The 13,914-nt window shown below is 52.0% G+C and overlaps 1 protein-coding gene across 1 annotated transcript; it reads right to left on the reverse strand.

Moving 5' to 3' along the window:
* Nucleotides 1-7,490: 7,490 nt before the first annotated feature.
* On the reverse strand, nt 7,491-13,497 carry BATF (basic leucine zipper ATF-like transcription factor). The gene is made up of 3 exons (XM_075753858.1): nt 12,770-13,497; nt 10,848-10,952; nt 7,491-8,095 (listed from the first exon to the last, which is right to left on the reverse strand). The coding sequence occupies exons 1-3, from the start codon at nt 12,833-12,835 to the stop codon at nt 7,889-7,891; spliced, it is 378 nt and encodes a 125-aa protein (XP_075609973.1). The 5' UTR covers nt 12,836-13,497; the 3' UTR covers nt 7,491-7,888.
* Between the last annotated feature and the right edge of the window lie 417 nt (nt 13,498-13,914).

Genomic DNA, 13,914 nt, shown 5'->3' on the forward strand with positions numbered 1-13,914 from the left:
CTAGAAAAGATATCAGAAGATCTCCCAGTCTATCCCACACAACCTTTCACAACAGACATTGCAGGAAGATTACAAGATCTTTGTTGGTGGAGAGAGAATGTTTTATATTGGATTCAACACCCAAACTGCTTTAATGGAGGTCTTCAGAAGTCAGATAGTTGTAGCATTAGACCAAATGGCAAGACTCGAATAGCTGGCAGAACCACTCACTTCTTCTGGGTCACACCTGGATGCAATGCACAGCTGGACACACACTGTGCGGAGCGGACTGGCAAGGGCTGCCGCCGCGTTGGACAAAGGCAGCGTTGTTCCCCTGTAGAGCAGGGAAGGCTGCGAGCCCTCTGCTGGCACCTATAGCTTTCTACATCCCCAGAGCCACCAGACAGCAGGACCCAGCGTACAGCTTATAAATGCAGTGGATTAGTTTATTACTGTAGATTAGATACACAATTATTTTGATACCTTAAACCCTTATGAATCTCTCCTGTTACATGTCCTGTGTAAAGATCTGAGGACACGTACAGTGATGGACAACTACATTTATAACAGTGCACCATGCAGCCTCTGCAGCGTTCAAAATTTTGCGAAAATTACCTTCCTCTACACAAAGCATGACGGCTTAGTTGCACAATCTAAAATCTCATCTAGAGAAGACTGCAGACCTCAGAACCACCATAGCTGTGCAGGGGATGACTTTGAGCACCAAACCTATCCTCTTCAAAAAGTTTAAGGCCTTTCAAAAGCATAACTCAAGGAAAGGAAATAATGTTTTGCTCCCCTTTAGCACATCTCATCTGTAGCTCTCGGAGCACTTCAATGGGGATGCATCACCTACATCTATTTTGCGGTGAAACGGGGGCACAAAGAGTTAAGGTGCTTTGCCTGTGGCCCTGCCAGGGGCAGGGATGTTGTTCCTGGCTGCCAGTCTGACACCTTCCAACCCTGGCTCCAAGGGCTTGCCCAACAGCAGCTTGAACTACCACCTCCTTACAGATCTAAGCTCCCTGTTCAAAGCCTAGCTTTATCACAGCAATGGCTTTAATTTAAGCCTGTCCAGTTCAGATGTGATGTTCGTATGGATGAATCATATAGGTCTGAACCGCAAAGAGTACATGGGAGGGCATGGTTGAAGTGCTAATATTCACAGCTGCCTTCCTGCAGCAAGAAAAGGGTGTAAAAAGGAGCGCGCAGCATGGAAGAGCACTTGCACCCGTGGTACCTCAGACGTGCCGGTTGTTGGTTATTGCACAACTCTCGAGGCACAGGGCGGTAACGCTACCTTTGCATGGCGTTCTGCAAACAGAACGTGCTCTGCCCCATGCTCTGATCTGGCCGGATGAGAACCAGCTGTAATCCAAAAGCTGTGTAACTGCGGTTAGCCTGCTGCACTGCTTGAGCACCTAAGCCCAGCTCTCAACCTTTGCTTGTGAAAAGCTGTGGAGATGAGGAGAGCCGTGCATAGGCTCTGTTTGCTCTGTCATTGGAGCAAAACCATCTTGCTCCTCTGCTTTGCACCAAGCACACACATGGGACATGAAGATCTCTTTGTTCAGCTCAGAATAAAAGAAGTGAAAAAAGAGCCAGCTAGACTCAAAACTCAGCCACAGTCTAGATTTATATCCCCAGTCCAGATCAGGGTCACAGATTAACCCCAAATACCAAAAGCTCAAAGCATATAAGCCTTTCTTACTCAGCATCCTCCAGCCTCCAACTCAGTGAGTCATACCAGTTCATGCCAATGACACAAAAAAGGTTTTCATCTCCTAATGCTTGCAGCTGGCATTAATTAATAATTAAAGAGTGTTGGAAATGTGCACGGCTCACTGCTGAACTCAGGCGTGTTCCTCTTCTTCCTCCCGCTCACATTGCAGCAAAAAAAGACAAACCCAGGACAAGTCCAAGGGATCAGGGCATCATACCATCGCTGTTACAAGGGGAGAAAAGTTGACTGCATCTTAGGAAAGAGTACAGAACTGGTTCAGGTGTTGAGGGGAACATGCATGCTCTCTGTGTGAATGTCCCTGAAGCAGCAGGCCTCCCAGCAGCTGGCATCTGCAACCTCAGCTGCAAGAAACATTATGGTCTTATGCAGTAACCTCAACACACTGTTTGTAACCCGGCCCTGGCAATAAATGGATATACATACCCTACTGTTTAGTTGGGTAGATTTTTTGATTAACCTAAAAAAACTTCATTTATACAGATGTTGCTGCCTCACTGCTCAAATCCTCTCCAGATCATTAATCAATAAGGTGGCAACAACACTGCAGAAGAAGAACCCTGACAAAGTGAGCACAGGGCAGTTTGCTAGAAGAAAGTCTCACCATTACATGCCATGCTTTGCTTTTTCTCTTCTTGCCAGCTTTGGTTCATAAAAGTACTTTGTCTTTTAGCAGTGATTTCTGATCTTCTTTGATCTCTATGTGCTCAAATATTAGCATCCAGACAGCATTCTTGTATGACAAGCGCTGCTTTGGACACTAAGATCATTGTAAGAGGCAGAGAGAGGGTCTCTTTTGCAGGCTGCTGCTTTGGTTCAGTATGCAGGAGATTATCCTCTTGCTGATGCAGGCTGGCAGCACTAACAGAAGTGACTTCTGAGATTGGATTTGCAAAACAAGTGCATAAATACTTTGGACCAAAGCAAAATAAGCAACAGAGCTGCTTAGTCTGTCCTTTGCCAAACTGAAAATGTGCCTCTACTTCTCTTCTGATTTCATGCATACTGTGCTTGGGTATTACCCCTTGTTCTGTCCCTCAAGAGAGAAAATTCACATGTGAATCAATTTTAGAGAGCATCACAGTGATGTCAGCTGGGGTCATAACAGCCCCATACAGTAGGATGAACGCACCTTCCCTCGGACTGGCTGGCTCTGTGTCTCCCCACCTTGGCACCTGGCACATTGGCACCCTGCAGCTCAGCTGAGGAGGATGAAGCAGAAAGGGAATACCAGGCATAAAAGATTGCCCTGGGCTTCCCATCTGGGGAGATACGTTAAGCTTAAGTCAGCACCAAATGTCATATCTTTATTTATCTTACCATAGAAGCAGCTCTGAAATGCTGATACTGACTGCTTGTAAAGTGCTGAGCTTGTGCTTTTAGGGGGATGGAAAGGGAGAAAATTTCTGCACCCTCCATGTTTTGTGACTTGCTGTCCTTCTGCATAGAGTTGCCAGGATGCTTTGATCCATAGGAGGTATTGAGATTCAGTGAAGGCCATGAAGGAAAATGTAACTTTCATGTCCCCTGGTTCCCATCTCCACCCTCAGATTGCATCTACAGATGTTTGCCACACACCTCAGTTTTGCTGCAGAGAAGACACCAGCCAGCAAGTAAATGTGGAGGCAACAGTCACTAAGGCTTGAAAAGCACCCACGGCAGGTGCCTCCCACTGCCACGTTCCACCTGCCCTCGCTGCTCTCCCAGCGCCAAACCACTGGGATTTCACCTGGCCTTGCCCAGTATGCAAACAGCCCCTGGGACAAGGCTGCTGGGCAGAAATCCAGCCCAAGTGCTTCTACAAAAGCTTTGCTGGGTATCGAAACACTGAAATCCAACATTTCTCATCTCCGGTCATGGTGAAGGTGATTATAGTTCATCAGGGCTGCAGCAAGGTCTGTGTTTATTTAAGCAAGTAGCTGTTACCCCTCCACCTGTGATGCTTCCCAGTGCTCAGTCCCCCCATCCAGCCCAGCAGCACTGCCTGCACACAGCTCTGCAAGCCCCACGGGAGCTGGGAAAGGTGGCGAACACCAAGCCAAGCTCCCCCCACTCTCACGCAGCAGTGGAAACACGCTGGGACCACAAAGCAGAACTGGCCCCTGGCCCAAGCTACAAGATCGTTGGCCAAGGGACACCACAGCCCCACATTTCCACTTGGACCTGGACATCCCCCTTCAGGCAGCCTTACCCAACCATTGCCGTCACACACATGAACCTTGAGCCTCCCAGTTCTTTCCCTAGTCTCTGGCAATAGCCAGGCTAACCTTCAAGTCGGCTCTGCCGTAGGGGAGCGCAAAGAGGCTGTTGCTGAGAAGTGTGGCTGCAGGCTGGGAGAGCTCAGCCTTTCCCCAGCAGAGGCCAGCACAAACGCGGTGTTGCGCAGCACAAACGCAGCCCAAACGCAGGCTGTGCTTGCAAGGAAGAGTTGTCTCTCTGCCTGGCCTTCCCCGGCTCGAAAAGTGACTCGCAGTCTCCTGTGAGCCTTCGTCTCTACTGCTTTGAGAGAGCTTTTCAGTGAGTGACTATGTAGTGCGGCAGAAAGGCACTGACATCCTACGTGGGTAGGGACAAGCTGCCACAGGCCCAGCCGTCACCCAATTTCTCCTCTTGTGTGCCCAGAAGCATCCCCTTCCCTTGGAACAGCAAACACCACGGTGCTCCTGGAGGCTGGGCACGGCCAGATAATACTCACAACACTTTAGAAATGCCAGAGGCCATGGAAATATGGAAATGAAGTTCAAAAGGGGTAGGAGGCAAACAATTGAAAATGCCTCAAGGCATGGAGGGTAGGAGCAAACAATTGAAAGCAATTAGAGATGGTTGCCCTGGCCATCACCCTGCCCTTTGCTCCTCATTTGAGCTCATTAACAGTTCATTTGCTGACAACAGTGAGGGTGACACCAGAGGACAGGCACTTGGGTACTTAGGATTCAAAACTAGTTGCTTGAAGAGTCTTGAGTGGAGGCCAGGAGCCTGGGAAAGAGAAGCAAGAGACAGCACCGGTACAGAAGTTGAAGGCATCTCCTCGCATGGCCTGAAGCAGCAGCTTGTGCAGCTCTGCAAATAGCCTCAGAAAACGACCTTTCTCTCAGCGATTGGTTGAAAGGGCTGATGGCTCTGAAAGGCTATGTTTTCCCTTGTTGCTTGGGTGATAAGGACGGTCTCCCAGGGGAACCATTCTTCATAACAGAGACTGAATCTGAGAAACCTAACGATCATCAGAAGCAACCAAGAGATCAAAAACCACTTGAACCATGCAGATCATCTGTGATCAGGTTTTTGAGGGCAAGACCAGGGCAAAGACAAGTCAAATTGGAAGATGGGTCCCTTAGCACTAACATACACGCAGTGTTTGGCCAAAACGGCTGAGCGCAACGCTGCTTAGAGACCTTCCAGCTCACAGCCAGCCATGCACCTCAACTGATGATGCCAAGACTATTGTTTAGGTTCTGGAGAGGATGTTGTTGCAAACCCGTCTCCCAGTCTCACCACTTACCACTTATTTTCGTTCTGAGTTGCAGTAATAGGTCTGAGACGTTACCAGTGAGTAGTCTAGCAATTCTGTGGCATTACGCAGAACCCCACCCAGCCTGCAGGATCTCAAACTTCGACAGCTCTGCAACAAAAATACTGGCTTTGTGTCTGTGTGGGCATAGGTAATACATATACACCAGGGTAGGACCTTCTCCATCTGCAGCTAAAACCAAGCCTAGCATTTTATAGCCATGAGAAAACGCAAAGGTCACACCAAAGATGGAAATTTCTTATTATTGTAGGCAACACTGTGTTTTAAGTCACTGCAAGCTTTCCTGGGGCTCTGTTGCATCCTCCGGTGACGAGCATGAGCCTGCAGTGCCCTGCACAGCAAACCCCAAATGAGATAGTGGTAGTTTTTTTCCTGTGATCCTGTGTAACCCAGGAAGCATGGGAGCATGGGAGCATGTTCCATCAGGAACAGCAAGTGAAAAAAATCCAGGAGCAAACCCACCAGAAGCTGAAGGAGCAGAAGCAGAGTTTGTAAAACCAAGTTCCTCTAGAGCTGCAGCCAGTTGTCTGTCCCAGGCTTAAAGGGCCAAATCCCAGAGAAAAGGGAAGGGCCTTTGTAGCCTGGGTGGCTCAAAGCATGGCCTGTGCAGGGAATCAGCAGCTCTGGTTCTTGTACCAATGGATGGAGTGAAGCCTACTGGCGTGAGGTTCTGGCAGATGGGGTTCGTGTAAGACACATTGATACTGCGCCTGCTGCTTTTTTGTGAACGTGGTTAGAATCTTTTTGCTGCCCGTAGATGTATCCTGCGTGTCCTGTATGCAGAAACCCAGCTGCCCAGCTGGAATAACCACCAACCTCCCCTATGTGTGAGCATCCCCCTCGGGGCAGAGGGCAGAGCTGCACAGACCAGGGCCAGTGCAATCACCCATTGCCTCACCACTGATTTTGCAGGGTGGTGACACCCAGGCCAACATGTGACACCAGGCATCCCTGCCCACGGTGCTTCCCATGCTGGCACAAGAGCTGGAGGCAGGAGGTTCACAAGCCTCTTAACAGGCCATGGCAGGAGAAATCACAGTGCTACGTGTGCCTCCTGAGGACAGCTTGCCAAGGTACGGTGGTGTTTGGTTATCATCCTGCTAGTGCGAACCAGAGAGAGAAAATTGGCACAGCACAGCACGTTACAGACTTTTCCCAACCGCTCTTGAGGGCTATGATGATGGGCCAAAACCCATCTAGGAATGTGCCGCTTCTGTGTGCCTGAAAGAAGGGTATCTACAAATTGGGTCCGTTTAGCTCAGTCAAAAGCCTGTGTCAGCAGCATGGCTTGTGGTACCCTATGCTGAAAAAATGGCAGCTGACACTCCTTGGAGATGGCAGCAGTCCTGAGCCAGCATTAGCGACAGGACCTGCACTGGCAGGTGGGCTTCAGCCTTGTGTACAGAGTGGGGCTGATAGACAAACTGCTGGCTGGTGGGGTGTTAGGTGCAGAGACTGTCTGTATGGACCAGCTTGTGTTTCCACTAGATCAGACACAGCAGAATCAATCTACTCTTCACTGACCTTTCAGGTTTCATCTGCTTCAGTGCATGAGGTCGTGCAGCAGCCTTTTGTGGAGCTGTGACTGGTGGGGAAGGGGAAACAGTGTAGGCTGCAAGCTACGTGCCTTATAGCAGGGAACCTTGGACCAAGGGTCCTGCTAGGTCCTGCTTCCCCTGTGCAACCCAGCACAGCATCACCACCGCCCTCCTGCTGCAATTCTCCTTCCCAGCTGTGCTGCTGGTCAAGTTGAGGCTCCACCAGCCCACCAAGACCTACACGTGAGGTGACACGGTATCACAGTGCACCTCCACACATGCAAGGGGAGCATGTGAAGGTCTAGCCATTGGCAGCAGGGAGCTGAGGGGGTCAGCAGGGAAGAGACTTGTGATGCTTCTTGGCATGTCAGACTCATTAGGTGCCTCCTTGCTGCAGGGCTGGACCTGGCTATCTCCTCCCAGGGACCCCATCACCCCACAAACCATTGTTCCTCAGCCTGCGCAGCCCACACACATGGGCCCCCCTTCTAAATGTGGGGCTCCAGCTGCTGGCCCTGGATTAGACACCAGCACACGCAGGGCTGTTCCCTGGACTCCAGGCTCCAAGCTCTCCCTCCTGCTGCCTGTGTCCTCATTGGGTCATGCTGGGCCTTTAGGAGTGGCTCAGGTCCTATTTTGGAAGCAAAAAGTTAAGCATTTTCAATCTTTATTTTAAAAAAATAAACCAGTTTTGCCCTGGTACTCTGTGGCCCCCAACCGTCCCCTCCGCCCCTGCTTCTGTTCCTCTCCCTGGAGCTCCGGCTGTCGCACACCGCAGCCAGCCACTCGCATGGAGGCTGCTGGTGCCGCACGCTCCTGCGAGTGTCCCCAAGCAAGCACCAGGGAAGGGGGTTGGTGCCCTTTTGCAAATGCCTCCTCTTCCCAGGATCCAAGCTGGAAACTGCCCGAAGATGCCTCCTGGTGGCTCTGCCATTTCTGTACAGGGAGCAAGTCTCAGGCAAGTCACTCAGAGTACACACTTTGAGAAGGGGTGTCCGTCTGTCCGTCCGTCCGTCCCTCTCCCTTGGATGGAAAAGCAAGCCCCACGAAGTTGCTTCTTGCCGTCAGTGGAGCCGGCAGGCTGCCATCCCGCTTGGTGGCTCAGTGCTGGAAGCGTGGGGAGCTGATGTGGGGCTGGTGGAAGGAGTGTGTGGCGTAAAGCACTTCTGGAGGTGGCGGAGGGGATGTCAGGATGGAGCAGAGTGGTTCGTGGGAGCTCAGCATTGAGGCAAAGTGCTTCATCTCCTCTGTCAGCTGCTTGATCTCCCGGCGCAGGGCAGCGTTCTGCCTCTCCAAGTCTTCGCTCTCCTGAGGAGACAAAAACCACAGGGGCTTCCTCAGCGCAGGAGCCGCAGGAATGAGCCGGGGACATGGGGGTCGCGGTCCCACGCCTCTCTGCCCCGCAGAGTTTCCAGAATGACATGTTTCCGGTAAATTCGGCACAGAACCATGCCTGGGCAAACCCCCCTCCCCCAGCCGGCCGGGCCAGGCGCGGGTGCGATGCTGATGGCCCCAGCCACGCTCCCCGGCCCCGGCTTACGAGAAGTGATGGTGGCGTGCTCCCGCCCAGGCTTTCTCGCTCCCTCTCACGCACACGCATGCCGCCCGGCCGCTTCCCGGGCCACCCAGCCGGGGGGGAGGGTGCGCTGAATAACCGCCGTCTTTTTAACCAGAAAACCACCTGCCACAGGAAACCTGTCATTGCCCTGGAAAGAAAAGACTCACTGCTTCCTGCTAGCAGCCGGGGAAACCAGCAGCACTGTGGGGAGGAGGGGGAGACACTTGAGTCAGAAGAAAAGAGAAACTGAGGCCTCAGAAGAACTGAATTAATACTGTTATTAATGAGAATAACAACAAAGGGGTTAATAATGATGCTCAGCCTTGTCTCAATGATCCTGAGAGCATCGCAGCCTTTTCTACCTCTACTGCTGCCAAAGTGCAGCCAGCTCCAGGCTGGAGCATCCCAGGCACCAACCGACCATGGGACCAGAGAAGGGAGGGAGGACGTGGCAGCAGGCTCTGCAAACTCAGCCGAGACAGCTAAAGCGGCCCCAGCGCTCTGAGGCCCTGGAAAGCTGCACCACCACCTCAGCAAAGCGAACCTGTCACCCCTCTGCTTGCCCCTCCGCTGCCACACTGACTTCTGACGGTTGCCGCTCTCTGCGCACAGGCTGAATCGCGCCCAGCAGTTACGGTGGCTGTCACAGGAGGAGCTCGCACAGCAAACGAGCATCTCTCAGATGTGACTAAATGCTTTGGAAATCATAGCTGACGTCGAACTCAGGAGCTGATGGGAATCACCCAGGGGTTGGGAGCCCCAGCCTCCCCATGACTCATTCCCCTCAAAACACAAGCTACAAAGTCCTGGGGCAGATGAAGCTGCTGGCTCCTTTCATACCACCGTAGCTCAAGCTAAGCCATGCTCTTCTGGGCAGAACTGCATCAGAGAAGCAAAGTCCCTGATGCGAAGCCGACCAAAGGCAAAGAGCACTCCTTTGAATGAACCCAGGAGTAGCAGGGGGTCACTGTCCACCAGGAATTGGAAAAACGTTAGCAAAAATTCACCATCCATCCTCTACTTGCCTCCCTACATTTCTCCAGCTGTCTGCCAGGGTCCTGTCTGTCTGAACCAAATTGGGCTAACCCCCCCGCCCTCGCTCCCATCCCCATGGGAAGACAAGGAGTGTGTGCTATCAATGCTAGCTGAGCAGTAGTAATCTTTTAAGCAAATGGTTTGTCATCTGCTCTAAGAGCAGCAACCCAATTCTTCTTGGTGCACAGCTAGGCAGGATTTTCCTGGGGGAGGATCAGAGCCCATATCCACCTCTAGGATTACCTTGGAGAGAGCACCGACCCCAAGGAGCACCTTCACCCTTCTCAGGCACAGTTGCCCAGAGCCATCGCTGCTGATAAATGTAATGCAATCAGCCTAGAGCCGTGTCAGCTCTAGAGGGATTGTCAGCTACTGAGAAAAGAGTGAAATCTCTGTCTTGAACCCAGCTCCAACCATGGACAGAGAACACTATGTAGGGAGGAAAGTTCAGGACTGGCTTCTCAAGAATTCTTCCCAAAAATGGAGATCTGGGGGAATATGAAGACCACTATGTCAAAGGATGGTTTTTTTGAACATGAGCCCGACTACCACTTTTCAAAGGGGAGCCAAGCCCAGCGCAGGCATAGAGCCGGTCTCTTCCCACTGCAGGCTGCGTGTTCTGCACCCACCAGTGGCCCAAAACACATGGGACTGCGCTTACCAACGTGCAAAATGCAAAGGAGCCCAGCACCTGTGCTCCGACGCTGACCACACACTCCTGCCCAAACACGCACAGCCAGAAGTGACCATCCCTCCTGAAAAGCAGGTGCCTAATTCTTCACACTGGGAAGAGACGCAGGGGTGGCTTACAGTGCCACAGGAGGAGAGTGGGACAGCGAGGTGAAACCAAAGGAGGGAAAATCTATGCTACACAACAGGAAAAGCCTCCAGGTACTGTACAGTGTTCAGAAGTAGAAATGGATACAAGCGCTACCATGAAGACATTTAAAAATATTAGAGAAGTATTAAAATGTATTTATCTATGCTGCATAGCGTCTCAGGGAACAGACCAGAGGAGACGGCCCATTCGGCTCCACATTGCACCATCATCTGTACCAATGAATACAAAGTGCTACCATCAGTGCTCAGAAAAGCGTCCGTGTACGCTGTTGCACCATTGTGTAAGTGATGGCATGAAGCACAAACCCGGGGAGAGCCAGCCCAGGCGAGCCTGTGCTTTCAAAGAGCTTCTGACTGAGCTGGTCAAAAGAGGTTAGGAAAGGAAATCGGTAATGTCAGACTGAGAGATAAAGATGGATTCAAAACTAGCTGCAAAACTAATTGCTTCAGTAGCAGTCGTCCTGGGCTGTGTGCTCTCACTGCGAGCGCTGACTCCTACATCCTGCCCTGGCCTCACTTTTCCTGTCCTGCCTCAACTGAGCATCCCCACTCTGAGTCCCCAGGGGAAAAGCACGTTGTCCCCTACACGAGCCCTCAGCAGGGATGGGGAAGGGTGGGAGTGCTCACCAAGTGCAGCGTGTCTGCTTTCTGGGTCTGCCTCAGGCGGCTCTTCTGGGCAGCGATGCGATTCTTCTCCCTCCTTTGGACTTTTCTCATGTCATCAGAAGAGTCCTAGAGAAACAAGGCATGGAAATGACTGGGGCGTCTCCTCCCTCACCCTGCTCCTGCAGGGCAGTAGGTGGGAAGGAAACACAGCAGATAACTGATGCACAGGACATGGGATACACACCCTCAGCACCAGGATAAAGCCATACCCCAAGGATGTGTGATGCTTCTGGCACCCCTGTGGCCGGGAGGGGCAAGTCCGATACCCTTGGGCATCCCGGCACAGCTGGGAAATGACCACTCTCCCTTCACCAAGACACAGGTCTGGGATATGGATGGAGGAACCAGAGTAAGGACGTCTCACCAAACAGAGACAATTTGAATTGCTTGTACAGAAAACCTTTCCCTTCCCCATCTCTCTGTGGGGATACGGCACTGCAGACATTCCAGCTCCTTGGCTAAACTATCTTTCCAGAGATTCAGCTTGTGTTTTCCTCTTTTCATCCCTGTAGATCCCACCTCCTCTCCATCACCTTTCTCCTGGCTTTATTTGTTGCAGACCCTTACAGTGCAATGTGGCCCCTGCTTTGTTTAACTGGACAGACTCAGAGCTTTTGGGTTTTCCCCAGATCTCATTTGCTGCAGCTCTCTGATCTCTGTGCTTGCTCTTTTCTGGGGTCCCTCGGTAGCAATGCCTGCAATGCTGACTGCAACACTCCCAAGCCTCTTGTGCAGAGGAGAGCACAGATCTCCAGACTCCAGGTCACGAGTTTCATACAGCAGCCATTCTCTGCTGAGATCTGGTCCTGCTGCTGCCTTCTGACAGTTGAAACCGTCACACAGACTCTTTCATCTTCTATTTTCATATTGCACTGCCTCTACTGTGGACTCTCTAACATTCACACCACCACTTCTCCACAGGACTACAAAACTCAGCCACAAAAGTTATCTTCCCAGCCCATCAGTCTGTCCACATCCTCTCTCCCCTCCACCCCACCCAAGATCTTTTCTTTTCTTTGAACTTAACCGTTTGATCCTTGCCTTCAACACCCTATGAATGTCTCAGAGCAGCTCCCACATCCTGCACCAAGTCCAGTCCCTATCCTTTGGCAACCCCTATGCTTTATCCCCTTCTCTACCAGGATGCCTCCCCATCTCTGGTTGCAAGCCCAAAATCATTTGCTCTGATCATCCCCAAGATTTCTGAGCAAAGTTTCAGGTACTTGCCATTGTTGCCAGCCCTAGAGAAATGGCAAATGACGGATATAATAAAACTCAGCCAGAAAAGGCAACGGAAAGACCTTGGACTCATGTCGGTATCTGCCAGCAAAAGACCTACCATTAAGGTACTTGGTGCAACAAAACAAAATCCCTCTGTCAAGCATTACTGACATGAAAAACCTCAGAGGCTAAACTGAAGAGAAAGAAGACCCAAAGTGGCAGGGCTTCTCTGGGTCCCGAGTGCTGCCCATGGCAGCGGGAAGCAGGCAGGCTGCTCCTGAGCCGCCCTGGTGCATGGTGAGGAGGTGCATGCTCAGGCTCCTCGCCAGAGCACCGACTCGCACGCCGAAGCTTCCTGCCTGCCTGGTGTGTATCCCAGGGCCCACCGTGCCCGGGGGTCCCGGCTCCCAGTTGCCCCTGGCATAGCCCCAGGTAACCAAGCGTCCTCCCTCCACCCATACCCAGCTCGGTGGCTGGGGCTTCTGCCGGGGCTCTCGGCTCAGCCTTGCATCCCTCTCCCCACAGCCGTTCCTAGAAAGCCCGGCCATACTGTGCTGTGAAAATGCCAGCGGTGGGTGCCACCCTTCCTCCTGCCCACCCATGGCCCACCACCCTGGAGGACTCTCCAGCCGGGGAGAGCTGGGGACGGGTCCCTGCTTTACCTGCTTGCTGGGAGGGGGAGACTGGCTGAAGCTGCTGGAGTCACTGCTGTCGGAGCTGTGGGGCATGGCTCCCGTCTCTGGCTTTCAGGGCCTCTTCAGCTTCCTTTGCACTCTTGGTGTGCCTGCCTTCTGTCTTGCTTCCCTTCCCTCTCCCCTGTCCTCCTCTGTGCCCCCTGAGATGGCCCTTGGCTCGCCAGCTCTCGCCCGTCCCAGAGGCACACTGTCCTCCTGCCACTTTCTCTGCGTCTCCTCTCGGAGCCTCTGCACCTTCCCTTTAGGTCTCGGCCTCCTGTGGTTTCTCAGAACCTCGGGGATGTAAGCTGAAAGTCACGTGGCCGGAAACTTTAAGGCGAAGAAGAAAAGTTACAGAAGAAGAAAAAAGAAAAAAAAAAAAAGAAGAAGAAGAAGAAGAAGAAAAAAAAAAGCACATCTGGGAAAAATGAGCTTCAAAATAGCCTGAAAAACCCCCGAAAAACACCTTCAGGTGGTTCAAAAACAGCGAGATGGGTTTTCTCCGAGACAAACAGCAGAGATGGAAAGGAAGAAAAGCCCCAGCTCTGGCTGTGAAACCTGGACCTGCAAAGGAGGGCAGTGCGGAGGAGGTGCTGCTGGGAGCCCCAGAAATTCCGGGGCACCGCGTGCCATGCCAGCCCTGCGCGGGCAGGAGGTCAGTCCAGCCCTAGCAGCCTCCACCACCCCAGCCCAGCTGGGGAAATTCCCAGGCAGCCACCCACCTCTCCACAACCCACCCACCCCCTCCCACCGCCCCCGACACCATGACATGGGTCCCGGGGAGGGGACGGGTACCTTCAGCAGGTGCCGTGTAAATACTGTTTGTGCAGATGACTCATATGTGTACAATGAAGCACCAGTCCCACCTAAGAAGAAAGGCTCAGGCTCATAGAACATTTGGACTGGTTTTGGTAGGAATGGTATTTTCTATAAGGCAAAGTTCTTTAGCACTTTAAAATTCATTAATACCTCACCGCTGGCCTGTAAGGTGAATATCAACCCTGGCACACAAATGAAAGTGCTGTAAACATAATGGTCTATGTTTACCTGAGAGCTAATTCCCACTCCACACCATGGTATAAGCTTGGCTGCTCCCCAGGGGATGTGAGACTGTCATGCAGGGGTCCTGGCTC

Source organism: Balearica regulorum, chromosome 5, assembly GCF_011004875.1.
Source record: "Balearica regulorum gibbericeps isolate bBalReg1 chromosome 5, bBalReg1.pri, whole genome shotgun sequence".
Taxonomy (NCBI): domain Eukaryota; kingdom Metazoa; phylum Chordata; class Aves; order Gruiformes; family Gruidae; genus Balearica; species Balearica regulorum.